The 27,093-nt window shown below is 39.0% G+C and overlaps 1 protein-coding gene across 13 annotated transcripts; it reads left to right on the forward strand.

Annotated features, from left to right (window-relative positions):
• The first annotated feature begins 512 nt into the window (after positions 1-512).
• BCLAF1 (BCL2 associated transcription factor 1) lies at positions 513-26,617 on the forward strand. 13 transcript variants are annotated; one of them, XM_087774153.1, is made up of 15 exons: positions 1,366-1,511; positions 7,051-7,189; positions 8,257-8,330; positions 9,414-9,506; positions 10,401-10,524; positions 11,397-12,302; positions 13,809-14,480; positions 14,594-14,763; positions 17,496-17,601; positions 18,545-18,629; positions 19,334-19,509; positions 20,657-20,837; positions 24,094-24,240; positions 25,963-26,172; positions 26,311-26,617. In XM_087774153.1, exons 5-15 carry the CDS (start codon positions 10,421-10,423, stop codon positions 26,314-26,316), a joined length of 2,763 nt encoding a protein of 920 aa, XP_087630279.1. In that variant the 5' UTR covers positions 1,366-1,511; positions 7,051-7,189; positions 8,257-8,330; positions 9,414-9,506; positions 10,401-10,420; the 3' UTR covers positions 26,317-26,617. The 13 variants fall into 13 exon arrangements, with proteins under 13 accessions (XP_087630280.1, XP_087630278.1, XP_087630282.1 ...); XM_087774154.1 differs by lacking the exons at positions 1,366-1,511; positions 7,051-7,189 and adding an exon at positions 513-1,052; XM_087774147.1 differs by lacking the exon at positions 7,051-7,189 and having other exon boundaries at positions 1,355-1,511.
• The last annotated feature ends 476 nt before the right edge of the window (positions 26,618-27,093 follow it).

A 27,093-nucleotide genomic window follows, 5' to 3' on the forward strand; every position in this document is an offset into this window, starting at 1 on the left:
TCCCACAGGTCTTCAGAACCATTAAGAAACATGGCAGAGGGGAGGGGGTGTGCAGCCAAATCCCAACAATTCTGGAAACCTTACTGGCCTTAGCAAACTGGCTTCTTCCCACAAGTGCATTATCAAGCAGCCTCCACATTGTCTTGTTGGTTACAGCAAAAGCTGTAGCACAGGAGCTGTACTTGAGCTACAGGTTAGTTACCCCTGCATAAAGGAAAAGGCTTAAAAGGCGGCGAAAGGGACTTGTGTGTCTCTCTAGGCCAGGCTGCTCATCAGTTATCCACAACCTGCCAGAACTAAAACCTTTCATTGTGTTTATGTTTCAGCACCAGCCACTCATTGGTTGCTGCCTTCGCAGGCAGCCATGTTTAAAGAACTTAGTAGCCAAAAAAAATTATGCACTGTATAATTAAACCACCACCACAGGTTAGGTGGATCTAAGCAGTGCACCACCTTCCCTATGCAGGGAACAGCAAACCAGCAGTTGGGGATTCTGTCTGTTTCCCATCTTCCATGCCTTTTTCCTCCTCCATCAGTTGCTTTTGGCTGCCTCCCAGTCATTGTCCCCTGAATTTAAAAACTCAGCTAAAATTGTGCATATGCATCTCTTCCTGCCTCTTTTTTTATTTATAGCTTTTTTTTCTCGTCTCAGAAATAATCTGCAATAGCCTTTTAAAACATAGATCGGCTGTGTAAAATTCGAGTAGCTTGAATTTTAGAACCTCCTCAGCCGACACACATCTTTGTGCATCACTCACTACTGTTCACCCACAGCCCTTTGCCGCACTTTTTTGGTGGTACAGAAACCCCTCGGGCGATTTCCTTGGGCACGCTGTTCCCGCACGCCGCGCTGCTGTATGGCACCAAGCGATGCGCACACATCTGCTGCAAAAGCTGCTGCAGTAAAGTACCGCTGCGACGCGATCTCCTTCCCGGTGCACGGCAGCAGCGGATGCAAATGCAGCTGGATGGTGATCCGCTGGCTGGGCTCCCCTTTGCAGACAAGCCCTTCCCAGCAGCTCTCGTGGATGGATGCGCACCCCGCCCGACAGGTAACCGGGCAGCGGCTCGGCCGCGGGGGCCCGACCCCTCGGATCGCTTCGGGGAAGGAAAGGATAAAAGGCGACAACGGTGCGGGAGGAGACAAGAGCTGCGGCCGGCGGGCCACGGAGCCCCCGGCCGTGGGACAGGGCGGGGGGGCGCAGGGCAGGGCCACGCCGCTGCCCCGGGACGCAGGCCCGGGGGCGGCCTGCGGTCGCCACCAGCGCCGCTGTCCGCCATCTTCCTTGCGGACGGCTACCCGAAACCAAGATGGCGCGCGGGCTGTGAGGGGTGCTGGCGTTTCCCCGCCCAGGGCGGAAGTGACGCGGCGGCGGCGGCGGCCGCCCCCCGCTCTCTATGGTGTTTTTTTCTTTTTCCCTCTGGGCCCCGCGTCTCTTCCTCCGGCGAGACGGGAAATGGCCGCCGAGCTGCGATAAGGGAGCGGGGCCGCCGGGAGTTCCGCCCGCCAGGTGAGGAAGGGGCGGAGGTGGAGGGGCCGCGGGGAGGTTGTGCGGGACGGTGGCGTGCGTAGCCGCGGCCGAGCCGGCCCCGGGGCGGGGGGAGGCTGAGGGGGAGCGGCCCCCTCCCCCGCCCCTCCGCGGCACTCGCGCCCCACGCGCGCGGCCGCGCCTCCCGCCTCCCCTCCCCCCGCGGCCGCGCGGTGCCCGCGCGCCGCGCCGTCCCGCCCTTCCCCGCCGCGTGACCTCGTCGCTCCGCAGCCATTATCCTCCGCGCCCGCCGCGCCAGCCCCCGGGGCGACGGGCCCAACCGCTCCCCCGGGGAGGGGCCGGGCGGCCGCCGTCACCGCCCTGACGCGGGCAGCCGCCGCCGCTTCCTGAGGGAGTCGGGCCGAGCCGGCGTCGCGCCTCCCTGGGCCCGGGCGGCGCCGCGGGGAGCGAAGGTAGAGAGGGCAGGGGCGGCGGGAGGCGGCCGCGGAGCTGCCTTGAGCTGGTTCGCGGCTTCTGGAAGCCCGCCGGCGGGGCGGGGGGGGGGGTGGAACGGGCGGCCTGCCCCGTTGGGCTTCCATCCCGGGCGACCTGCGTTTGCGGCCTTTCCGCCCTCCCTGTGGGAGTCGGGCCCGAGGGAATCGCCGTGCAGCACCGGTTGCAGGAATATAAAACCTCCCCGTTATCCTCGCCGGTGTGACGCTGAGGAGGGAAGCGGTGCCGGGGTGGAAGGATGCTTCCCGGTATTGGATCTGCCTTTACGCTCGTTGGAGGAACTTCCCTTCGGGCATGACTGCGGTTCAAGTGCTTGTACCTTAAACACTGTGCTCCTGCCTGCCTCCCTGCCCTGTTTAGAAATGCCCGCAAAAGCCGGTGAGGGGCTGGGGTGGGTTTTATGCGCCTTGCTGAAAGGGGCTGTTCTATTCCCGCTGTTGATCATACTGTAGTATACAATGCTTGCAGGATCTTGTCCTTTATTTCTCGTTTGCTTTGTAAACCTGCTACTTTTCGCCTTTAATTTTCTTGTGAAAATAAGATTTGTGTGTCGTGGTGATCCTTTACCAAGTCAGTACAACTTGTCATTTGTTTTTCTCTGAGATCAAAGTTTTACCTTAACAGTAGCAGTTAAATTTTACTACAGAAAGACCCGAGGGCATGCAAAACAAAGGAGTTCTTGACACTGCAAGTAGTCACTGCTTGAGTAATGGTTGGTTCATTATAAATATACAAAACCGTCCCTTAGAATAGTTGTTCTCAGTGTGGGAAGGATTGATTAAGGAGCGTGGGGTTCCAGGAAAATGCTGTCTAGCTGTTGTCTTTCTCCTCTTCCTCCTCTTTCTCCTCTCTGATAATCTCATAGCTTTAGACAAAAGCAGGGAAAATAAGAAGGGGTGAAGGCTCTGGCCCCGAGGTGCAGCCCGAGCATGCAGCTTCTTGTGGCAGGGAGGGTAGGAATTGCTTCCTCCCACTCGTACCTTTTGATGTTGAGTGACAGGCTGTGCTGAATGGCAGGAAGAGGTTTAATGCGTTACATATATCAGTACTGGGGGCGTGACTGCCTCTCTCCTGAGCACTGACTCCGATGGCTTGAGCAAGGCTTTAGTGAGCCTGGCTGTATGGAGCAATTCCTCAGGTGAAGGCTGTGGCTGAGGGAATCTTTCTTGGGGGAAAGGGGAAATGGCGGGGGGAGCATGTGCCATGGGGAAGGGCCCGTTGCCATTGGGGATGCAGAAAACTTGGAGTGCTTGTAGGAATTTAGAAAGGGTCAGCCGGGAGCTGCTGTTTGGAGCTAGGGTGCAGGTATTTGGATGGATTAGATGGTTGTCAAGGAGAGGTAGTGGTGTAGGGGTTTGAGGAATGCCAGAGAACATTTGGGGTTTGTTAACAAGTAGTGGAGGTAGGTGAAGGAAACTACAGAGGAAAGTAAGCCTTTGGGTTACAACTGTATTCAGTTTATCTGTGTGAGAGTTTTTCCCAAAGGTATTCTGAAAAAGTGCCTTGTTGTCTTATTCATTGTAGTGGCACTGGCCTCCGTGCAGCCTTGTGGTAAATGAGATCTGGGAGGTGATGTGGCTGAAAAGTCAGCTTTGTCTTTTTGTCCAGAGTAGTTTTCTTCTGAACCAGTTCACTGCTCCAGCTCACCAAGCACCCATATAAATATCGGTCTTGGAACAAATGAGGGAGGGAAGATAGCCTTTGCTGCAGCTGCACGCTCAAGAGTTTGTTGCAAAGAGATTGTGGAAACCACTGTGTAAGGGCATGTGAAAACACAGTGTTCAAAACACAAAAAAATAACAAGAATGGCTATCCAAAACAGTGTGTATCCAAAAGCATGCTAATTCCTTTTTGTGTATGGATGAAATTCTTACAAATAGTCACTTTGATTTCTGCGTTTTTAGTTAGAGGAGAAACATGCTTTTGTTTGCCAATAGTATTACATAAAAGAACAGTTACCAATCATATGACGGTTTTGCAGAGCCGATTTTACTGTTACTAGGATGCTGGTTTTTGACTTTATAGAAAACAGTATAAAATATTTGCAAATTAAGAAATGAATGAATAAGAAAAAAAGGCCTTTGTATGTTTTACTCTTGCGGTTGACTTTTCGTGCTGTGATTCTTACATGGGTCTGTTTTGTCTTTGTAACTGTGTGGATATTAGGAAGATAATATTATATAGCAAGCGTATAAAATAGAGGGAGAATATGCTTCCCAGCTGTTATTTGTACATTCCAAGGTAGCTTAAGCAAATTTGCTATGGTATTTTAGTATTTGTAGGCTTCTAGTCATTGATGATCTGAGTGATACGGGTTTACAGTTGCTAATGAAATGCATTCTATTCTTATTTGTGATGTGCCACTGTTAAGTTTGTGGGCATTAAAAAGGGGGGGGGTAAAGAATAGATAAGAAAGCATGGCAGATGCACAAGCACTGAATAGATACCTTACACTACTGTCTCAATAAGACTGACTTTCTTTAGTTCAGTGTACGTGTTATGAGAGAATATTAGAAATTCTGCGGGATTTTTGGAAGACTGTACTATCCCCTTTTGTTTTGTCCTGGTTGTATAATTCTCATTTCTTTTGAAGCCTGAATCTCTGAATGAAAATGCATTTTGGCAACAGCTTGTGAATTACTTTAACAAGATTTTGACTTAAATCTTCCTGACAGCTTTCAAGTAATGCTTAAGCAAGAGAAATGTAGACTACTAAATAACTACAAATGAAGGATAGCTAAAATAATGAACCTAAGAGGAAGCAGTGTTTTGCTAGTGTAAGTGGGGATAACTTTCTTAAAATATCTTCAGAAACTTCTATGTGGTGTAGAACTTCTAAAATGGCGTAACAGATATGTTACATCTGCAGACTGTGTACTCTGAGAAAACTTTAACATCAGTGGTGTAGTAATGACTTAAAAATAATGTTTAAAAGGAATCGGAAGCGGTTTTCTTTGTCCTTCATTTTTCTTTTAAACATCGCAAATGCGAAGGGTGACATTTACTTCCTTGTTATTTTGTTGCTTGGGGTGATTAAGCCTGATTCTGTTGTGTCTCATTTTTGCTTGATGGTCACACTTGCTGGCTGAGTCTGATTTAAGACACCTAAAGATCCTGCTGTTATGTTGTTAAGAAACTTTTCTTGACTCCCTCTTTGGTCATGAGTGTGACTCAGTATCTGACAGGTAGTGGACTATCCATTTTTTAAAAGTGTGTAGGTTTCTGTGTTAAGGTTTGGTTGTTTGGGGGTGGGTTTTTTTTGTTTGTGTGGGTTTTGGGGGGTGTGTGTGTGTGTTTGGTGTTTTGTTTTGGTTTTTTTTTTTTTTTTTTTTTAAAGCTGCTTGCAAGTACTGTTAAAAAGCTTAACTTCCAAGTTTTTTGTTGCTGATGGCTTTGCCAAGCTAGTTTCAGGGGTTTTAAGATTGCAGTGCTGCCAAAAGAAGCAGTCCTGTCTGGCTGCTCTTACAACTTCCCTGTGTCGGCCTAAATGTTTGTGGGGCTGTGTCATGAACCATATTGGAAAAATCATTTGTATTGAAACTAATTCAGGTGGTCCATACATTTTCTGATGTAATTCACTATGTGGCTGCAGAAATACTTGTCGTGGTGTAAGGGACAAGATCATCAGGAATGTGAGGAAACAAAGGATAGGAGGGATGGGACTGTTTCTTTAAACCAGTGGTGCTGACTTATTCTGGTTTAAAGTACTGCGGAGCTACAGCAGCTTCCTTTTTGTAATATCCAGATTTTCTAACACAGGAGTGAAATGGTTGAGAGCCAAGCATCTCTCTTCCTGTATTTAGGACAGAAAGCAAGGGAAAAAGAAGCTCGAGTTGCAAAAAGCATGTGGATTACAGCCCTGGTGTTTCAGGCATAGACCATGTTCCTAGCAGTCATGGTCCTCTCTTAAAAACGCTCGTTATTAGTGATGAGATCTTGTGTCACACTCTTAATACACACCTTTGGCGGACTCTGGGTCTCTTCTGAGACTAGTCCAGAGATAAGCTTCGTGCACTGAAGTGAGAGGGGCAACTAGGCTTTTGATTTAGTGATTGATGATGTTGTATAGCAACATGTGATGCTTAGCACCTCTTTTCATTGCCCTTTACCACTCATGCCCTTAGCTGATGTGGTGTAGCCACTATAGACTGACAATGAGCATGAGAGTCTACAGAAAAAGGCTGTGGGTGATTTTATTTGATACTGTGAAACAATATTTTGTAATTGCAATGCTTTCGGAGGAATGTGTACTTTTTCTGTGAAAATGTGAAGCATGTGGAAGCTTACTGTTGTAAAGAAGCTGTGTTCTTACATATTTATATATCTACCACTATTCTTTTCTAAATTAGCTTTAATAGAGGTTAGTACAATTTTAGATTCATGCATATTGTGAGAATATTTACACAGACAAACCTTTATTCAAAAAACAGCTATGTAGTCTTTTCACTTTTGTTCCTAAGTATGAGCTTTTTTTTGGAAAAGGGGGTTTTCCCTGTCAAGCTTTTACCTTTTCCAATTAAATGGAAACAAAAGCTGCAAATAGTTGAGGTTTTTTAATTCAATATTTAAGGTTTTCTAGTCAAAACTCTTCTGTTTTAAAATGCTATATCCATACTCTTCTTAAAAAAATAATTAGGGTAACATATTTTAGCTGTCAGGGTTGGAAGTAGTATATCCAATGGCTGTTTAAAAAAAAAAAAAAGTATGGCGGCTACTCACCTTTGCCAGTTGCTAGAAAAGATTCCTAAAACTATGTGGAACTGACTGCCAGAGTTTGAGTTATAGTAATTTAAGATCCTGTCTTCTGCCTAGATGTTTCAAAGGTGAAGTAACTATCTTGTTCTATATCTCCAGGATCTAAAGACTTGTCTAAATTAGGATTTTGGATTTCAGCTAACACCAACAGATTGTTTTTAAAAGTCAGAAGTAGAGATGATTTAAATATTGATTTAAAATCTCCGACTGAACTTCAACCATTTAGCTGAAGTTTGTATTACTTTTTCTGTACTAGACTTCTGAATGCCTTAATTAACCTTTGCTAGCTAATACCATCTCGCCTTTTGTCTAGACAAGATCTGAAATGGTCCGATACACTACTGTGCTCCTTCAGAGACTCATGCTTGCTGATGATGAGAAGTAAAAACTTAATGTTATTAAAGCATATATTTTGTAGAAATTGGAAATATCTTGGTCACTACTAGTGAATGGTAAGTGGACTTTTGAAAGCAGTGTTTATGAACGCAAGTGCTACATTTCTTCTTTTAGATGAAGAAAACATTGAAAACACTTATGAAGAAGTGTGAAAGTGTCGTTTAGGAGCAGTGGATGTCTTATGGCTTTCGCTTTAATGAATAAATTGTGGAGATGTAGAATTTCTGGGAGATCCATCCTGTCTGTTTTGAACTGGGACAAAATTCCGAGTTGTTTGAGTGGAATTGGAAAGTTGCTTAATGTTGAGTCAGACTACAAATGTATACATACTCTTAAGGCTTTGAGGTAATTAAAAGCTGAGGCCAGTGAAAAGTTTGTACACTCGAGACTGGTTTCATTATTACGATGATGCTTTGTTTCTGTATAGCTGTAAAAGAGCTTATTTTTGAAGGAGATGTTGGTTATTTAGGTAAACTCATATACGTATGTATTTTAAACAAGAAGGTATAACAGAGTAGTGCTTGTATAAATGTTGCAAAAAAACCCTAAAGATAAAGCTTTCACTGCTGTCCTAAGTCCTCATCCCATTTTTTTTTTTCCTTCAAAAAAGATAGCTCCGGTTATGTGCAAAGCTGTATGTTAGAGTTCAGACTGGTCTAACAGTTTGCCACTGTCCTTTTTGCCCCCTCCTCCTGGCTGCGTGCTGTTCTTTCCTCCATAATCCAGCTCTGGCACTTGTTTGGCCCTTCATTAAGTCAGTTCGATAACCTAGCCATATGAAAGTGATTTCTGGGTATCACGAGTCTGCTCACTGAAGGACCTGAAGGGTGTCAGGGCTGTTACGAAGGTGAGGATAATGCGTTATACAGCCTTGTAAGCAAGGCTGAAGGAGGAGCAATCATGTATGGTAGGGGAGTAGGATTTGCCCCTTGGCAGTGGCTAGCTCTTGAGCTGCTCCAGTATTAACATGCAGCTTCTCCGAGTCCAAGAGTAAATTTGCTATTTCTTGTGTGTTGTCCTTTCATGACAAACAGATTAATGTTTGAACCCGTTTAAGCAAAAGGTATTACCTGCCCTTTAGTAAAAGTTCATGTCTTTTACAGTCTCTTTCTCTGTTCTATAGGGATCAGTATTGCTGAAAGCACAAATAGAGAATTTTGAAATAATTACTTCATTGGCACCAACTAACAGTTTGAGGTAAGATAATTCTATTTTTAAATGTTCTGATTGAACCCAACCATTTAAAATGATTTAAAATTGATTTTGTTTTCCTAAAATTTATGCTTGCAATAAGAAACTAAAATACATAAAACTTTCTGAAATTAGCATCTCTCTTGTAAAGGTCAGCTATCATACAGTATATAAGTACTTGTACATAGAATGCAAATGTATAAATGTTACTGTTGAACACAGGGAAAATAAAAGAGATTTACTTTAAAGCTGAGATTGGGTTGTATTATAAACCTACTGTGCATCTGAAATTTGGTCTGAAAATTACTTGTAATAGGAAAAAAACTTTTTTTTTTCCCCTATTACTTTTGGAAAATTGGTATGCTTCATGTCTTACAACAATTTAAAAACCCTAAATTTATGTTGCCTGTGAGTAGATAAGAGATTATACGCCATTTTCTGTGAGTTTAATTGAACACAATGAATTAGAAACCATCTTCTGGGTGTAGGCTGTGTAAATTTGCTTTTTAATGAAAGAAGCCAATAAAAGACAACATTCAACATATTCTTCTCCAAGGTAAATAATTTTTTATTAGTTAAATGGAAGGCTAGTTTAGGTTAAAATTAATTTTTTGCTGGGTTAGTTTCAGATGAGGTTACATCTCTTTGGGGCCATGCACTCTTGTGCTACTGTGGTGGGGAAAGTCATGGTGCAGGAGGGACTAGTTGATAGGGGAAAGGTTGGTCTGCCTTTTTCTTTTGGGTTTCTTATATGTGTCTAAAATCTCTGAAATTTTTTTAACTTTAAATTAAGCTCTAATACTGTTTATTTGTCTTTACATAATTGAAGTATCACCCAGGTAACGAGAAAGATTATATAAAGTACCTTGTGACAGAAAGTGCTTGTTGTGTTGAGCTTGTATTTTCAGTACAGTAATTTTAGGCTTTCGTGCTTGTTTGTAATGTTTGCTTTTTCCATTTTTGTTTTAATTATTATTAAACTGATGATTATTACATATTGAGCATACAAAGGCCTGAAAATGTGTAGTTACTTGTCTACAGTTTTTATTCAGGTTGTCTAATGTGACCCTTTTTTTTTTTTTTTTAAAGCTGGGCAATTTCAAAAGAAAATGGTAATGGGTCAAAGTTTTTATTAATTAAATTGGGGATTTTTAGCCACTGATCTGAAAAGAAAAGGAAAAGGTGTGTATTTTTTTTATGGTTAGCACTAATTCTAAATATTTATTATGACTGTACATAAGAAAAGATAGTTTATTATGAGTTTGTTTTCTTTTAAGACTCATTGCTTTGTAATCAATTGTAGTTTTCATAACTTAATTTGAGCTGAAAAATGTTGAATTCTGTTACGAGCCATATTATTTAACTAGTTGTTAAAGTCTTATAAGTTGGCCATGCGTTTTACATGTAGTTTAAAAAGCAAGGTTAACCTAAAAAGATGCAGGGTGGGCATATTGACCAGTGGAAAATCGGATCAAAGTGATTAGCTTTAGTACATGTGGTTAAGAGAAATAATACCCCTGGCTCAAACCAACAACTGCTGGACAGAATACTTCAGGGCTTTTTCTTTGCTTATGTAAAAGGTACATTTTAGGGGACTCTGAAGTCCTTCCAGAGAAGGATCGGTGCATTGGAAATGCAAGGAAACTATAAACCACACAAATAGCAAGAATTTTTTAAAAAATATATTAAAATGTGTAATTGTCCAGACTCACATTATTTCTTGCCTTAATTTGCAGAGATGTTTTTTCTGTTGCTTCCTCTCTCCTTCTACAGGATCAGTTTGCAATTAAATCTGGAAACCTTTTACTGTTATAATTTATCTTTTCAGACAAACTACGTGCACTGTAGCTATGTTAAATTCTTTAGAATGTTGTTGAGCTTTTAATTTACTAATAAATGTACTCATGTTCTCTTCAAAGTTATTTTGTTTAGGAAATACTATACCTTTTTCTAATATTCTCATTTTAGCATATAAAAATTCGGTTCGTTTATATGATTTACATGGACTCTAAATAGTTGCTTCCTTTTTTTTTTTTTTCTTTCCCCCCTCCCCTCACTGCTTTTCCTTTTGGGAAGGAGTATATCTACTGGGAAAAATGGGTCGATCTAACTCTAGATCACATTCTTCAAGATCAAAGTCCAGATCTCAGTCCAGCTCCAGGTCAAGATCCAGATCACATTCTAGAAAAAAGAGATACAGGTAAATTGATGTCTTACTGCACGAAAAGTTGGTTTAGGATATTAGTTTTTGTCTGGAAATTATTTTTCACTTGCATGATGCTGTGGCAAAAGTGAGCCTAGAATTTTATTTCATTTTAGGCAGTAGGTAAGTTGTGCTTTGAATGTAATTTTTGTTACTTTGATTGTTTAATACTTGGCTGTTTATCTCTTTTCCTGTGTCTCAAGATAATCTCAGAATGCTAATGGTTCTTTGTGATTTGTGGCGTCTTTGATTCTCCCCTCTTCTTTCACGTGATGTTTTCTTTGTCCAGTGTCTTTCCCTGTGATTTCTTCTTTTTCTCATGCATCTTTTCAGATCTGGAGTAACTTAAGGTTTCAGCAGATAAGCTTTGCTGTATCTTGTCTTCTCAGTTGCCTCCAGCCTTTTCTTCATCTTTCTTACTGGTGGACATTACCATCTCCCATAAAATAAGTGGCTGAATAGAATGTTTACTGCCTCATCAGCTGCTGTCCACAGGCTGGCACATTAAACTGGGGGTCATGTAACTTCATGTTCCAGGCTGTGAACCATGGTGGCTGAGGAACTGAATGCCATGCTCCAGAGTGGTGATCATCTCTAGTAAAATGGCAGGGCAGGCCACTGAGGCTGGTAATGTCTTAATCGTGTGATGCTGAAGTCTAAGTTTCGCAGTCCTTGGGCATATAGACATGGTTATTATAATCCTTTGAGACAGAAGTGATAAATAAAGATAGATTGTAGAAGTTACTGTAAGACTGGTCTGCTTCTTTTACCGTTCTGACTGCATTTGAGAAATCTAGCATTTAGTGTCAAGGCACTTTTTTTTTTAATTCTCCAATTGTTAAATGTTAACTTTTGCTTTTTAATTTTAGTTCTAGGTCTCGGTCAAGGACATATTCACGATCTCGCAGCAGGGATCGTGTTTATTCTAGAGATTATCGCAGAGATTACAGAAATAATAGAGGAATGAGACGTCCGTATGGTTACAGAGGAAGAGGTAGAGGGTATTATCAAGGAGGAGGTGGTAGATACCATCGTGGAGGTTATAGGCCTGTCTGGAACCGAAGACACTCCCGAAGCCCTAGGCGTGGTCGTTCACGTTCCAGAAGTCCAAAACGAAGGTCTGTGTCTTCCCAGAGGTCCCGGAGCAGATCTCGTCGATCTTACAGATCTTCCAGGTCCCCGAGGTCCTCTTCATCTCGTTCTTCATCCCCATACAGCAAATCACCTGTCTCTTCCAAAAGACGTGCGTCTCTGGAAAAGCAGGCAAAGAAAACTGAAGGGGCTCCTTTGCAAGATAGCCCTTTGAAAAATAAATCACAAGATGAACAGAAAGATACATTTGAACATGACCCATCAGAGTCTCTTGACGATTTTAACAAATCATCAGCAGCTTCTGGCGACATTTGGCCTGGCCTTTCAGCGTATGATAACAGTCCAAGGTCACCCCATAGTCCTTCTATTGCCACCCCACCTAGTCAGAGTTCATCTTGCTCTGATGCCCCTTTGCTTAGTACAGCCCACTCAGCAAAGGACACACCTCAACATTCCCATTCCATTCAGCATAGTCCTGAGAGGTCTGGCTCTGGTTCTCTTGGAAATGGTTCTAGCCGTTATAGTCCTTCTCAGAATAGCCCATTGCATCACATCCCTTCGAGGAGAAGCCCTGCAAAGACAATCCCATCACAGAGCGCTCCCCGTGAGGAGGCTCGAGTGCGGTCATTTTATCCTGAGGGTGGCGAACAGGAAACTGCAAAAGGTGGAAAGTTTATGAAAAGGTAAGACTTAAATTATAAGCATAATGCTGCCTTTTAAAATGCTGTCTGTTATAGAGTTTTGACAAGGTAATCGCTGTGCCTTGAAAAATGCAATATGGAATACTGTGGGATAAATAGTACTAATTTTAATCTGGCTGGCTTGAAATTCCTGGTTGGAATTGAGCTTGAAACGTATGCCTCTTCCTCCTAAGATGCTTCAAGTTCTTGGCCTTTGGCTAGTGGAGATAGGGACACGTATCCTTGAGGAAAAATTGGTTTGTGCTTTTCCTTTATGGTGTATTTTCTTATACTCCATTTACTGTTAAGAAAAAGCTTAATTGGAATAGTGCATCAGACTTGCTTGTTTGATAGTGAATTCTGTTCACGTATTTTAAAATTTTAATGCTTCATGTAGTTGGAAATGCAAATCTTCTGGAAGTCTAAAAATGCAGATGTTGTGCAATGATTTCTTTGTTAACATAAACAGCATCCATTGCTAATTGTGTGGTGCAGTATGACAACTTTGATGCCTTGACTTGCATTACGTATGAAAGAGGGTAGGTCTTAGTATTCTTGGAACATAATTCTGTTGATGCGAAGGACAGCGTATTTAAAGTTGAATGTATGTCTTCCAGTTAACGTAAAATTCTTAAATTTGCTCTTAAAATGTTTGATACAGTAGTAATTTTTAAAAGTTCTAAAAATCTTACTTATGTTAGATGCTTCCTTTCTAATGTGACTTGTACTTCAGTGGATTTATTATAAAATGAATTCTAGAGCAAAGCTGTGACTATGCTATATAGGTTTGACTGTAGGCTTTTGAATGAATATGTCCAGTCAGTGATTTATTATGTTAAAATAAACTGCTTAGAAGATCAAAAATACGGCTTCCCCTGGGTCAGATGTATTGGAGTTGGTGAACGTATTAGGACCTATGTGAAAATAGTGTATAGAAAGGTAGTGGCTGAAATAATTAATTGGTAAGCGTGTTTCTGTGTTTGGGAGAGCTGCCTTCTAAAGGTTCCCTGCTTGTACACAATATAGTGAATGTATTAAGGCTGTGTCAGATTTTGGAATTCTCTCAGAAATGTGCAGGATCTTGAAAATCATGTACTTTTTTTTATGGTACTCCTTTAACTTTTTCACTAAAAGAAGTATAAAAATGAATTGCAGTCTGAATTACCAAAATTCATTTGAGTTTGATGGAAAAAATGACTGGTGTAAGAGAATGTGAAACTGGGTACCAATGAAGAAAGAACAAACCAACCAACCACTAGCTTTTTTATAAACTCAAGCAGAGAATGTCTAGGTGTTCTACAGAAAGGCATTCTGTTCTTCAGATGCCTCCAGTAGTACATAAATGATAGTGGGTACAGCGTTAATGGTGTGCGAAGTGTTGCATGCTAAAGTTGAATTGCTCAGAGGAATGTATTTTCTTCTTGGTGTGGGATTGACACAAAAGAGGAATGCAAGTGAACTGGAATGAATGCAATCCAGAGTTACCAGTCTCTTCTTTGCTATCCACAGGTACACAGATGAAGAGTCTAGAGTATACCTGCTTGATAGGGGTAATACCAGGGAGAAGGAGGCCCAGAAGGAGAGAGGATCAGAAAAAGGGAGGACAGAGGGAGAAAGGGAATGGGAGGAACAGGAAACTTTAGATTTTTTCGTTGATAAAGAGACTGGGAAAGAAAAGTTTAATGACTCTGAAGGGGAGGACACAGAGGAGACAGAGGATTACAGACAGTTCAGAAAGTCTGTCCTGGCAGATCAGGGTAAAAATTTTCCTACTGCATCTCACCGGAATGCTGAGGAGGAAGGAACCAAATACAAATCTAAAATATCAATCAAGGGCAATAGAGAGAGCGATGGACTTAGAGATGAGAAAAGTTATAAGCTTAAAGAGACTGGCTATGTAGTGGAAAGGCCTAGTGCAACAAAAGATAAGCACAAGGAAGAAGACAAGAGTTCTGAGAGACTAATGATGAAGAAAGAAACTCAGTCACCTGAGCAGGTAAAGTCTGAAAAGCTCAAAGAACTCTTTGATTACAGTCCCCCTCTACACAAGAATCTGGATGCGAGAGAAAAATCCACCTTCAGAGAGGAGAGCCCACTTAGGATCAAAATGATAGCCAGTGACTCCCATCGTCCTGAAGTTAAACTCAAAATGGCACCAGTACCTCTTGATGATTCCAATAGGTAAATTATTCAACTTTACAGTGTGGTTCTCCACCTGCCTGCAGTGTCATTCATCTTTATTTAAACGAGTGGTTTCTTTTTGTGTGTCTCTTTTTGTTGTTGATGCATTTTAGACCTGCTTCCTTGACTAAAGACAGGCTGCTTGCTAGCACACTTGTCCATTCCGTCAAGAAGGAGCAAGAATTCCGATCCATCTTTGACCACATTAAGTTGCCACAGGCCAGCAAAAGCACGTCAGAGTCATTTATTCAGCACATTGTGTCCTTGGTTCATCATGTTAAAGGTATGTATTCAGTTTATCATACCGAATATGCCTGACAACTTCATTTAAGCCTGTTTGCTATCTCTAGTATAGGAAGACTTCAGCCCTCTTTTAATGTTGATTTAGACAGACTTTCTTCTTTTTGAGATACACATAAAAATAATAGCCACAGAAGCTAGTATCAAAAAAAATCCTAAGCAATGTAGAGCATAATAGCAGTCGCACTATGTTTCTGGATAAATTTTTGAGCCTAAGTAGCATATAAAGTTTGAATTTTTGCAGTGTAATTTAAACATACTACATTAGTCAATCTTTTCTTATTCAGTTTTATTTGAATGGTTCTAACATACAATTTTATATTAAGTGGTGCAGTGTGGCTTGACAGGTGTCTTTTGCACTGCAAATACAATGCCATTCCTTTTGGAGCACCCCAGATCTCATTTCCAGGTTCTTATTAGAAGGGTTTTTTTGTCTCAAAATAATAAGATTTAAGAAAAATTGTGCTCTAAATGATACTAAAATACACTGATATTGCATTTTATTCCTATTTAACAGTATTTTAGTGCTGGAGCCAGGAATTTCACTTACAGGAACTTGGCAGTGGCTAAATAAACCTCCATTAAATGAATTGTACGCTAATTATTTTCTGATTTAACAGTAGTGGCTGTTGCTTACTATAAACACCAAAAAAACGCCCAACCAACCAGGCAACAACACCTGTCCCCCAACCCCACCAAAAACCAAACCCAAACCATCAAAACAGATGTATTTCTTTTAGGTCACACATCCTGGCGAAGTTTTCTGATGGAAAAATAGATAATTCCTTAAAGTCCAGTGAGGATATCTGGAGAGTTCTTTAAATGCTTTTTTTCCGTAGCATTTACTTTATTTCACTGGGCTGATGTCTTGTTCTTGTGTTTAATGTACTGAGATAATATGGAAGAATTTGCTGGTGAAAATAATTTTGCCGTATCATCATACAAAGGGGGAGTGTGGAAATGCTTAATTAGGTGACCAGTTTCAGCATATCTATCTGTAAGCATTGTTTTTAAGATGAGTTAGCTTCTAAAACTGCCAAGATTTGTGTGCTAGAAGTATGTGCTAAGGTTCCCTTAAAAGTGTCATTTTGTTGGCAAAATTCAGATTACTAAGGCCAAATGACTTCTTGCATTTTGAATTACTTATAAAGAAGAAAGCAATAGTCAACAATAATAGATTATGATAATGTATTAGATTAAAAAAAAGTCTTATTGGGACACCTGTTTTAGAGTATAACGATCTTTGTTGTGAAAGTATCTATTTTATTGATATATAAAGAGATTTAAGGCTCAATCCAATGAGAGCTTCTGTAAGTTTTTGCTTATGTGGTACATACGTAGGCTGTAGGTGAAATAATATTCCTGAAACTCTCACATGTTGATCACAGAATAGACTGTTTTTCTGTAAACTTTTGTATGTTAAACAAATACCTGGTAAATATAACAGCTTAACAGCCTATCTGGTCAAGTTATTAGAATATGTGCAGTTATGGTTGTTTTTGAAAGCAGAACCTCTCTAAGTTTCAAATTTACTGTGGTCTGTGATCAGATTTTAGTAACTCTTTTGACAAATTGAAGTTATGTTCATTATTGGTGTGATGCGACCAGTCTGAACAGCTCTTTATTAATGTAGAGCTGAAAATGCCCAGTGATGTTTTCTTTTTCATTGTAACTAGGTCCTGGAATGTGTTTTGAAATGGCAAAATCCATGTTACAAAAGTAAAATAGCTGTTGAAAGATACAGATGCCAAACAGGCAAAGTTGAACCTTCTGTCTTCCTGGCAAAAATGGCATAAAAACAGAGTTGCTAGCTCAAATTCCTGTGTTTGATGGAATTATGATTGAGGCACTACCCTTGTAGTGGCCGTTTCAAGTTTTAATGGTTGGTTATGAGACAAATACTGGATGCCGGGCGGTAAGTTGATACAGATGTATGTTGACCTGTTAAGCAGATAGCTTGCTTCATATGTAACATTTCATAGCTCATGACTTTATGTATTTCTATATTACATTTAAACACATTTGTTGAGCTGGTTTAAAAACTGAGTATTGCTGTTGCTAATTTAACTGTCTCTGAAGGAAAGAGAAAATTTGTCAGAGAAGTTGTCAAGTTTGCCAAGATGCCAGATGCTTAAATGAATTTATTTACATATAGGTGTGTTAATTGTCTTGGATCGTTTGTCATCACAACTTCAAATAAAGAAAGTGTATTCCTTTAAGAAATGACTTATTAGGTCATTCATGTAGTTATTGAAGCATACATTGCTTAAGTGTTTTCACTGAATTAACTCTTATTTTAAGTTAAAGATGAGATGAATAGTAAAATGTACTTCCTGCAAGTATTCATGGCTCAAAGTAACTTCATTTTCTCTTATGGGCAAAGTGTAAAATAACTGTTAAGAAATTGCTCCTTTCTCTTTCATTAGAGGAAAATGTCATTGAAAATGAGCAAGTCCAATCAGTAAACGATGCTTGAATTAGATGTAATACAGTCATGGCATAGTTATATAAGTAGACTTGCAGTGATGCTGTGCACTGTTACTTTGTTTGGGTTACAGAATGTGTAAAAATAGGGAAAACACCACATTTGCTTGTCCTGACAGATTTATTGAAAATACTGTGTTTTTTGCCTGCTACTTGCCTTTCTGTCAGGAGTAAAATACCGGTCAGTTGAATTAAACTAATGAAACAGTGTTTTTCTATTGTAACCAACAGAGCAATACTTCAAGTCAGCTGGAATGACCCTAAATGAGAGGTTCACTGCATATCAAAAAGCTACTGAAGAACACTGCACCCGGCAAAAGAGCCCGGAAATACATAGGTATATGTTAACTGCATATGTGGATGCTTTGTGTTTCAAGTAATGTCTGCTAATATTTCTTTTGGGAACCCCAAATATTTTACTAATCTGTATGAAGTAGTTTGTCAATTTCTGTGTAAATACAAAATACCAAAAAACCCCACCAAAACCCCCTTCTGTAAAAGAGAACTCATCTGAGCCAAGTCTGGCTTCATCTGTGGTTTTGTAGCAGATGTCTTCTCTACCTCTGTATCTCATTTGGGATATATTTACTTTTCTCACATGCAGTGCTCAAATATTGAGGGGCATATGTCTTGAAGATGAAAAGAAGCCCTGTACATGCATCTTTCTTCTTCAGTGTGAAATGTTCCATCTCATACTACTTTAGTTTTTGTGTGTGTTAATTTACAGCAGTTTTTTGACAAATCTGAGAGCCTGAAAGGTAAGAAGGTAGGCATGCAGATGTAGTTTCTGATCATGTGCTGTAATATTTTGATGCAGTGTACTATATTTGTGTTGCATGTGAGTATATATTATCTCCATATTATCTCCATATCCAACTTTATAAGTTTTCTTAATTGTTAAGTAGTTTTGACTTTACAGCAAACTACCTTAGTGTTGATGATTTCTTGGGGGGGGGAATAGATTTTCAACTGGCTACATGTACTGATTTTTTGACATAACTCATGAAATATTTTTTGTATCTTCAAAGCTGTACTTAAAATGTGAAAAAACAAACCACCTATTTTCTGTATTTGTGTTTTTACCATACTTCGCACAGAACAGAACCAAGGTTTTTAATTTTTAGTCTGCTTCTGTATTCTAATGGTGGGGCTTTACATGCAAAAAGTTTGTTCTACTGCAAAAATGCCTTGTTTCTCAGTTTTCTGTTGAACATAAATGTCTGAGGCCATTAACAGTCGCACACGCATATGGCAAGACTCTGCTTTTATTTTACATTTAGGAGGATTGACATCTCTCCAAGTACCCTGAGGAAGCATACCCGTTTAGCAGGTGAAGAGAGAGTCTTTAAGGAAGAAAGTCAAAAAGTAGGTTCTAAGTAAATGTCTTATCTGTGTTTCAAAACTTAATTTATTGTGCTTCCCTTAAATCTGAACTTCAACTTTGTGTATAAAAGTACAAAAATAATTTGTACGTATCACGTCTGGAGTACTTGCATTTAGAATGATTTTTTTTCCTTTGAGTAAAACACGTTACCAAGAAGCCAGTTTGTAGCATGGTTTTGTTATCTATGTAACATGGCATGTAAGGTCAAGTCTTCTCCCACTCTTCCTTTTTTTACTTGGACGTTTCTTGACCAATTTTGTGTCACTAAACTGTCCAAGGACAAAGAATAGAAGGGGGGAAAAAAAAGTACTGAGGTGGTCAGTGAGTAGTATGGTTGAACTGCAAAGGTGCTTGTGCTCCAAACAATTCACCAGAAGAAATGAATACTTAAACTTCCTCCCAAACCATGTATTATGGTCTGTGTGCATCAAAAAATAGATATCCCATTGGCTTGATGGGAATGCTTGTTTGAAATTGAAGTTCTTAGCTGTTGTTTTTTTAGATCTAGCCATGCATGTAAAGGGCCTTCCATTAAAGCCAATTTGTGTGCTGAAGAGTTTGTTGAAAAATAGGTAAATTCTGTCTCGCTTTTGTGAAAATCGATGCACAACTTGCCTTTTCATTCAGATTCTCTTCTGGATGTTTTATTTCAGAATTTTGTTCCAAAATATTTATTTGTTTACAGGGAGATAAAAAATTAAGATGCGATTCTGCTGATCTTCGGCATGACATTGACCGACGTAGAAAAGAGCGAAGTAAAGAGCGAGGAGACTCAAAGGGTTCCAGGGAATCCAGTGGGTCAAGAAAGCAGGAGAAAACTCCAAAAGATTACAAGGATTACAAATCTTACAAAGACGACAGGTAAATATTTGAAGTCCTTATATAGGTTTTTAGCTTCTAATTAGCCTTTTGTAATTGTAAGCTTAATTGCTTTCAATTTTCAATGTTTAATGGAACATTTAAATTTAAACAATTAAAATTATTTGTTTTACAGCAAATATGTATTATCTGTCTTTTACACGGCTTATGGTGGATGAGGACAAAAACTTTGGAATAGCAAGCTAACACTGAAAAAAAAAATGACAAATTAATCTGTCCTATTATCCAGGCTACATCAGGAGGTTGGACTTCAATGCAATACATTTCTATAAACAGTTTGTGTAAGAACTTTGGTTCGTTATGCTTGATTCCGCACTTTTTCAACTCATAACACCCAGAGTATGAGAATCTTACTGATACTTTAGGTTTTAACATGGGTGAGAAGGGGAATTTTTATTTTTGTCTAAAGCCAGTGGGCTGTTTTTAAGAAAAAAATGTTAGCATATCTCAGTGGATACTGTGTAGCAGTGGTAAGAGTTACTTCAGGTATGACCTTCCTTTGAATAGAACATTAAAATCTTGTAAATCGGGTCAAATTAGTACCACTATGGGGTTACTAAAAGTCTTGCTGTAGGAATTGTTTTCCCTGCTTTGTACTGGATATACAGTGAATTTTTACTTATGCTTCCTGTTTCCCATTTATTTTCTGACTTTGGTATCCACATTACCTTCCACTGGCTAATTCCATACAGCCATCTATGTAGGGAAGCCCACACCCTACCTTCTCAACAGTGTGCAAACTGAACTATGTAAAGTTACTGTAAAACTTTGCCTTGAGGGTTTTCTTCCCTTCAATTTCTGTTTTTCTGCCTCAGAAGAAAGGCAGATCTTAAAAGTAACAGAATTTCTTCATGGCATCAAAACCTAGAAAAACTATTTGCAGTTTGCAGACTGCTGCTTTCCAACTCACTAGCAATAATGTACATTTAGTGCATTTAAATGTGTAAGAGGAGGCTGGAAAGTGGAACTGTGCTTCACCTTAACATCTGAAATATGTAACATATATGTGACTTTATAACCAGAAGGGGGATAGTTTTTCCTAAAATATAAAGAGACCCCTTTTAGTATAGATGTTACAGACTATCTAGTACTTTTAAAATAGCACACAGCGTATCTTTTTATTTTTCAGTAAACAAAAAAGAGATCAAGACCGTGCTCGGTCCTCCCCATCTTCCTCCCCATCTTCTTCCTCATCCAGTTCTCGAGAAGAAAAGGATTGCAAGAAAGAAAGAGACGAAGAGTTCAAAACCCACCATGAACAGAAAGAATACTCTGGTTTTGCAGGAGTCAACAGGCCAAGAGGCACCTTTGTAAGTTGCTGTTATTCTTCCCCCAAGTTATGAACACTTCTCCAATAGTAATGATATAACAAATAAAATGAGGAAGTTTTGCAGTGATTAATGTTAGGCTAGACTTCTTTCATAGCAGTGGTTCTTGAATTCATCTGTGATGTACCAAACCTGAAAACTTGGGTTTTTTTTTTCCCTAGCATTGCCCAGTAGCAGTTAGTTGGTGTGTAAATATGCGATAGTATGCCATTAGAGACCCTAGTGTAAGGGCGGAAAATATGATTTATTGTTTATTCCTTGCTCTTTTGTAATTGCATCATTTCCTAACAGGATCTGAAAACTTACCTTTCTGTAAAAGATTAACTTACCTTTCTGTAAAGATTAAATCTTGTGATCTGTTACCTCCTTAACTCCCTGTAGGTTCTGTTTTTCCTTGTCAGAAAAACAAGTCCTTTCCTTCAGTTTGGTTTTGCCCTCCTTAGTGTGTGATGCCTGCAACTTGTTAAATAGAGAATGGCACATAATTAAAAATATACATCAATTTTGAAACAGCTGTATTGAGGAGAGGAGATGGTATACTTGTTATTTTTCAGTGTGGCTAGTCCAGGCCAAAGAAACAGTGAGCATGAAAGCTCATTAATTTATCTCTGGAATGTGTTCTAGCATTGTGATTTGGAAAGTGACATATTGACCACTACAGTCTTCAGAAAAATTTTAATGTTAAAAATTGCATGTCAAAGTAGTTACCGGTATTTAACTGGGAAATGTAGAAGCAGTAGGAAAGACTAGGAATCAATAAAGGAGTCCTTGAAAAGATAAGGAACACTTTAAAAACAAAAACAACAACCCCCAAACCCCCAAAAAACCCCAAAACAAAACACACAACAAAAAAGAACCCAAAACCAAACCAAAACACACACACACACACACACACACAAAAAAAAAGCGAGTTCCGTGTTTGGGTGGGGAAAAACTGTCAGACAGACTTACATAATGGATAGGAGTAATTTCATACTTTCACAATAATTCCTTCATGTAGCCCGTAATTAAGACTAAATAATGCTAAAAGGCATTGTTTGGTATAAATGTACATTGAATTGTTTGTAGTAGTGTAAAAGAAGTTTTGAACTACACACGAGGGTGTCTGAAATGCATGTGGGGTGTGCAACAATTGAGTTAAGGTTTGAATCTTCCATCTAAAAAGCTGTAGCTACTTAGAAGAAAATTCAAAGTTCAGCATTTCTAACACTAAAAATGCATAATTTCCTCCTTTCTTTTTATGTTTTCCCGTAATTATACTAAGGAACAGCTATGTGGCATAAACGTATAAACCCTTGGATGGTGTCTGCATGAAATGTGACAATATCAGCACAATTTCTAGCTGTAGAAGCAAGTGGCACTGAGTTAAACAAAAGTAGAGCTCAAAACCCCCTCTCCTCTCAAAGAGAATCAGTTGAAGAAAACTCATAATTGATGGAAGCCTTACTGCTTTATAAAACCAGATTGTACATATCATGAAAGAGATGCTACTTTACATGAAATTTAAGTAGATGTGAATTGGAAATTTAATAGACTTCTACTAATTTAACTACTGGTGACTGCCAGTTCTGACTATGCAATAGTAACTGGTTAATGTTCCCTAACAACATACATGGTCACACACAGGCTTATTGAACAAACTGTGTCTGAACAGGAGAATCTAAATAGGCCAACCTGTTGGCTCAAACCTTCTCTCTAGGGATACAGCTTGGACAGTACTGAAACATATAGACTGGCTAGTGTAGGGATGTGTTTGTAATTCAGGGTACTGGTGGCTGCATTCCAGTAAATACTGCTTTGCTTTTGGAGTAAATAAAGTGTTTTGGTTGTGAATCCTCCCCAAAGCAGGAAGCCTGAAACACTGGGAGAGCATAGCTTGCTGGATAGGGGAGACTTTAATGTAAGCTGTCAATTTCGTGTTAAATCAGCAATGATTTTTCACTAACATTTGCTGATAAACTATAATGTTTACTTCTAGGCTTCTTGTACGTAAACATCATGAATAGTTTTGAAGCAGCAACACATAAATAAGATAAGTAGAATCTTTTAGTGACACTGTCATTAGTGTCCAGCTCCTGAAGAATTCTGTGTGTAACAGTTCTGATCAAAAGGAGTTTTCTCTTTCTATAGAAAATGCACTCTGTCCTTTTTGTGATGGTCTTTGGCATTATCTTTATGGGCTTACTTACTCCATAGTGGATTTCACTTCCCATATTTCTTTGCCTGAAAGATGACCTGGAGCAGGGGGAGTGTTAATAGTGTTGAGGAGAGCTCTAGATATTTTTAAGATACTTTTAACAAATGAAATCAATTTACAGTCACATTTTTGTATAGTTACTCAGGAGACCCAGTTCTGTGTCTTTAACTAGGCTGTTTATGGAAATCGTGTTCTATAGTAACTGCAGGTTTTAGCAGTCTATCTTCCCAACCTAACCTTTCTTCTCTGCTTGAATGGAGTGTATAAACTCTTGTTTAATGTTTTCTACAAGCTAAAAATTTACATGCTGAGACAACTATATATATTACTTCTTAGTGTATTCTGAGTTAAGTATTTTCTTTATTGCTGTGAGACGACTTAGCCTAACATTTTAAAATCCTGTTAATTCATTATAAAGAATATTTAAGACACTTATTTTCATGTCAAGCATTGCTACTCTGTACAGTACATATTGTTGATTTTTCCGAGTAAAGCATTTACTCATTTGAAATTTAATTTGGCCTAAAGTACATTTCTGAATCTCAATTGAAAAGGTTTGAGTAACATGAAGTGGACATATTTATTTGAAGACTGCATTGGTTCTATGTATTCTAGAATCATTTTCTCATAACCAATATGACTGACTCCATAAATGACTTTTCTTTTCCCCCTGACAGTTTTCTCCCTCTTTCAGTCTAGTTTTTCTGCTTGTTTTTTGTCTGTGAACAGCTTCAGAAGCTTCTTCTGACCTTTTGCTGCTACACACTGGTTTACCAGCAGTCAAAGGAAAACTTTTTTTTTTTTTTGGTGGTCGTGGGTGAATTTATGCCAAGAACTCAAATGTGTTTCAATTAAGTCTAGTAGAATTATTTCAAAGTGAATGCTTGAATATATTACTTAAGGTAATATGTGAATTTTGAAATGGTTTTACACGTTCAGATACTGTAATTAAGCACAGAAAGAGCATTTTCAGTGATAGAGAACTTGAACTCTTCTTTGTGGTTTTATGTAAACGGATTAAATGATGTTTTGGTTAATCAGTTTCGAATTAGGGGCAGAGGAAGAGCCAGAGGAGTCTTTGCTGGAACAAATACTGGTCCCAGCAACTCAAATACTACTTTTCAGAAGAGACCGAAGGAAGAGGAATGGGATCCTGAATATACCCCAAAAAGCAAGAAATACTTCTTGGTGGGTGTGGAGAACTCGATATTTTATGCATGCTTTTGTTTTTTCAAATTTTCTACGAGTGTAGAAGTAGCATGCATGTAGAGACGGATTTCAGTTATGTAACCATGAGGCTGTCAGGGTTGTTGTAGTGCCTGGTTCCGCTTCTCTTGTGTCTTTCCGCAGCAGGCTGGCAGTAACTGAGGCCTGACACGGAATTTGTCTCCAAAACTTTCATCAGTGAGTGAGGAAGAAGGCAGACTCAGACTAAAATTTACTAAAAACAAATTTTAAACCAAAAATACTTGTGCTGTGTTTTCCTGGATTTATGTCTGTCTGGCACTCAAGCTTTGTCTAGGATTTGTCTGGAAGTCTGCAAAAGTGGAAGATCAGGAAAAGCTGACAGTATTTGTGGATGCATGTAGGCTGACTCTGTTATTAGCAGTCCTTCTGTTCTTAGTTGAGTAGAGTGGTAGTCATAAGAAAGTCACCTTAGTTTTGATGCCTTTTTCCCATCTGGATTATGAGAGGAGGACTGTTGATGTAACCACCCAGTAAGTAGTGTAGTATACTGAATAGGTAGCCTCTGTTCCAATTGATTTCCTTAACAAAGCAAACTTCTAAGGATATTGGTTCACCATTGAAAAATGTGAAGTAGTGAAGATTAGACCTTCTCCTATAGCATTATAATTTGTCACAAATATGTTAACAGGCAATCCAAGAAACAACGCAGTCACAATTTGGATGTTTGTACAAGTTCTCCATCTCCCCACACATATATAGACTTTTCTGACCTATAAACGTAGAAAGAGATGTGATAGTGTATTCATTAAGAAATTCGATGATAGCTAGAACAAATAACTAACTGTAGCTATTAAACTTTTTTCTGACTCTAAAAGCATTTTTAATTTAAAAAGCCACCCTTTAACTGTTCTTATAATATATAATTGTTAATATACTGCTTTATAGGTGTTGTATGTGTTTAATAGTTCAGATTTCTTTCCAAATCACAAGTAAAAAAAGTAGATATTGAAGCAAGTGTACCTCACTCTTCTAAATATAAACCTTTTTTTATATTAAATAACTGTAGTGTTCATGCAGTGCACAGAATGATTGTCAGAAGACTTAACCAAACTATGTAAGGCTATCTGTGGTAGCAAGATAGCAAACTTTAAGCTTATTAACCAGAGAGACTCAACTGTTGTTTGTTAATGTCAGAATTAAACAGTTTAAACTTCATTTGCCCTACATTGCACAGGTGAAGCAGGGTTTCTGAAAACTGCCTTCAATTACCTTTCCTTAATAAGTATAAAGAACTCTATCTCTGCACTAAAGTAAAACTAAAAATAAAAAATAAATCCTGGCACATTGCTAGAGCTTCTTCCTTTAAAATCACATTTTTTTTTTCCCCTCAAAAGTAGTGAGTAGTTCTTTCTTCTGACTGAAGATAAGTGACAGATAACGTATTTGTTACTCACAAACATTTGCATAGACCCACAGCTAATAAGGGCTTTTAAAACAATTTTATTGTTGTGGTTTTAGTTATAGCATCATGAATTGTAAGGGTATACTTCATAATGTATTCTATAGATTATGATCTGAACTGTTAAAAAGTTCTCTAAATTGGTTTTTTGGTTTTGTTTTTTTTTTTCCTATGTATAGTGTAAATTTGATATAGAGTACCAGCATTTAAGGTGGGCATTTAAGAGGTGGTGTAACCTTATTCTTTGTCTGGTATGATTGTAGCATGATGACAGAGATGACGGTGTGGATTATTGGGCCAAAAGAGGAAGAGGCCGTGGTACTTTCCAGCGTGGCAGAGGGCGTTTTAACTTCAAAAAGTCAGGTAGCAGTCCGAAGTGGACACATGACAAATATCAAGGGGATGGGATTGTGGAAGATGAAGAAGAAACGATTGAGAATAATGAAGAAAAGGACAGACGCAAAGAGGAAAAGGTAAACAGTTTAGTGAATTGCAGATTAGACGGTTTATCTTGCAGTATCTCAAGTAACAGTGTGTAGGGATCACTTTAAAAGGTTTTGGAGTTTGGTTATTAACAGTTTACAACACGACTGTTTTCTTTCTTTCCACAGGAATAATCCTGGAAGAAAGTAGTAGCTGAAAGAGCAGCTCTTGCACCACCCACACAACATTTTTAATATGTTTTTTTGTTGTCAAATGAATGTAAGCATTTTACTTAAATTTTACTGTTGGAAAGTAGTTTAGAGGGATTGTTTTTGTTTTAAGCCTTTAGAAAAAAATCTTGATATAGTAAACTATGTTAATGATCGTACAGGTAGAAAGTAAAATATTTGTAACAACTTTTAAGAAATTTTACTGTTTGTTATATGCAGTGTAATTCTGCTTTGTCCAAATATATGGTCAAGTACAACTCTAAAAGTTTTGATTCTCCCCTATGTCTGTGTTTTATTCTGAAGTAAACTTACAGCTCTGCACACCTGAAATCTTGGAGCAGCATTTTTTATAAACCGATTACTACTTCTGTGTTGCCTTTTTATAAGAAGTGTATTTAAGGGTAGTTATTCAGTCATAGTACATTCATTCAGTACAAACAGTTGTGCAAAATGCTGATTATACATTGGTTCACAAGAATCACATTTACGTGGCGTGTCAGTGGTAAACCTGGATTGTTACTCCCCCGTCCGAGAGAGTGCAGGAAGAATTTTATCTTTGAGAGTGAAATTGTCACTCTTCTTTGGCAGCCTGAGAAATACATATGCCTATAAATACTCAAGTGAGTTTCAAGTGTATTATTTCCCTTCTGGAATGTGAGTTTTGGAAACCTATTTCCAAGTCACTGCTGCTAGAAACTTTTAAACAGATCTTAACTGGAGTTCCCTCCCCATCTCTGTAGT

The sequence above is a fragment of the Nipponia nippon genome, unplaced genomic scaffold (genome assembly GCF_047370975.1).
Source record: "Nipponia nippon isolate SJK-2023a ecotype South Korea unplaced genomic scaffold, ASM4737097v1 scaffold_4, whole genome shotgun sequence".
Classification (NCBI taxonomy): domain Eukaryota; kingdom Metazoa; phylum Chordata; class Aves; order Pelecaniformes; family Threskiornithidae; genus Nipponia; species Nipponia nippon.

Excerpts from the sequence above, each read along its gene's own strand:
- BCLAF1 (XM_087774154.1), top strand. The coding sequence starts at position 10,421 with ATGGGTCGATCTAACTCTAGATCACATTCTTCAAGATCAAAGTCCAGA. Across the intron at positions 14,481-14,593 it reads CCTCTTGATGATTCCAATAG|ACCTGCTTCCTTGACTAAAG; the intron begins GTAAATTATTCA and ends GATGCATTTTAG. Across the intron at positions 14,764-17,495 it reads CTTGGTTCATCATGTTAAAG|AGCAATACTTCAAGTCAGCT; the intron begins GTATGTATTCAG and ends TGTAACCAACAG.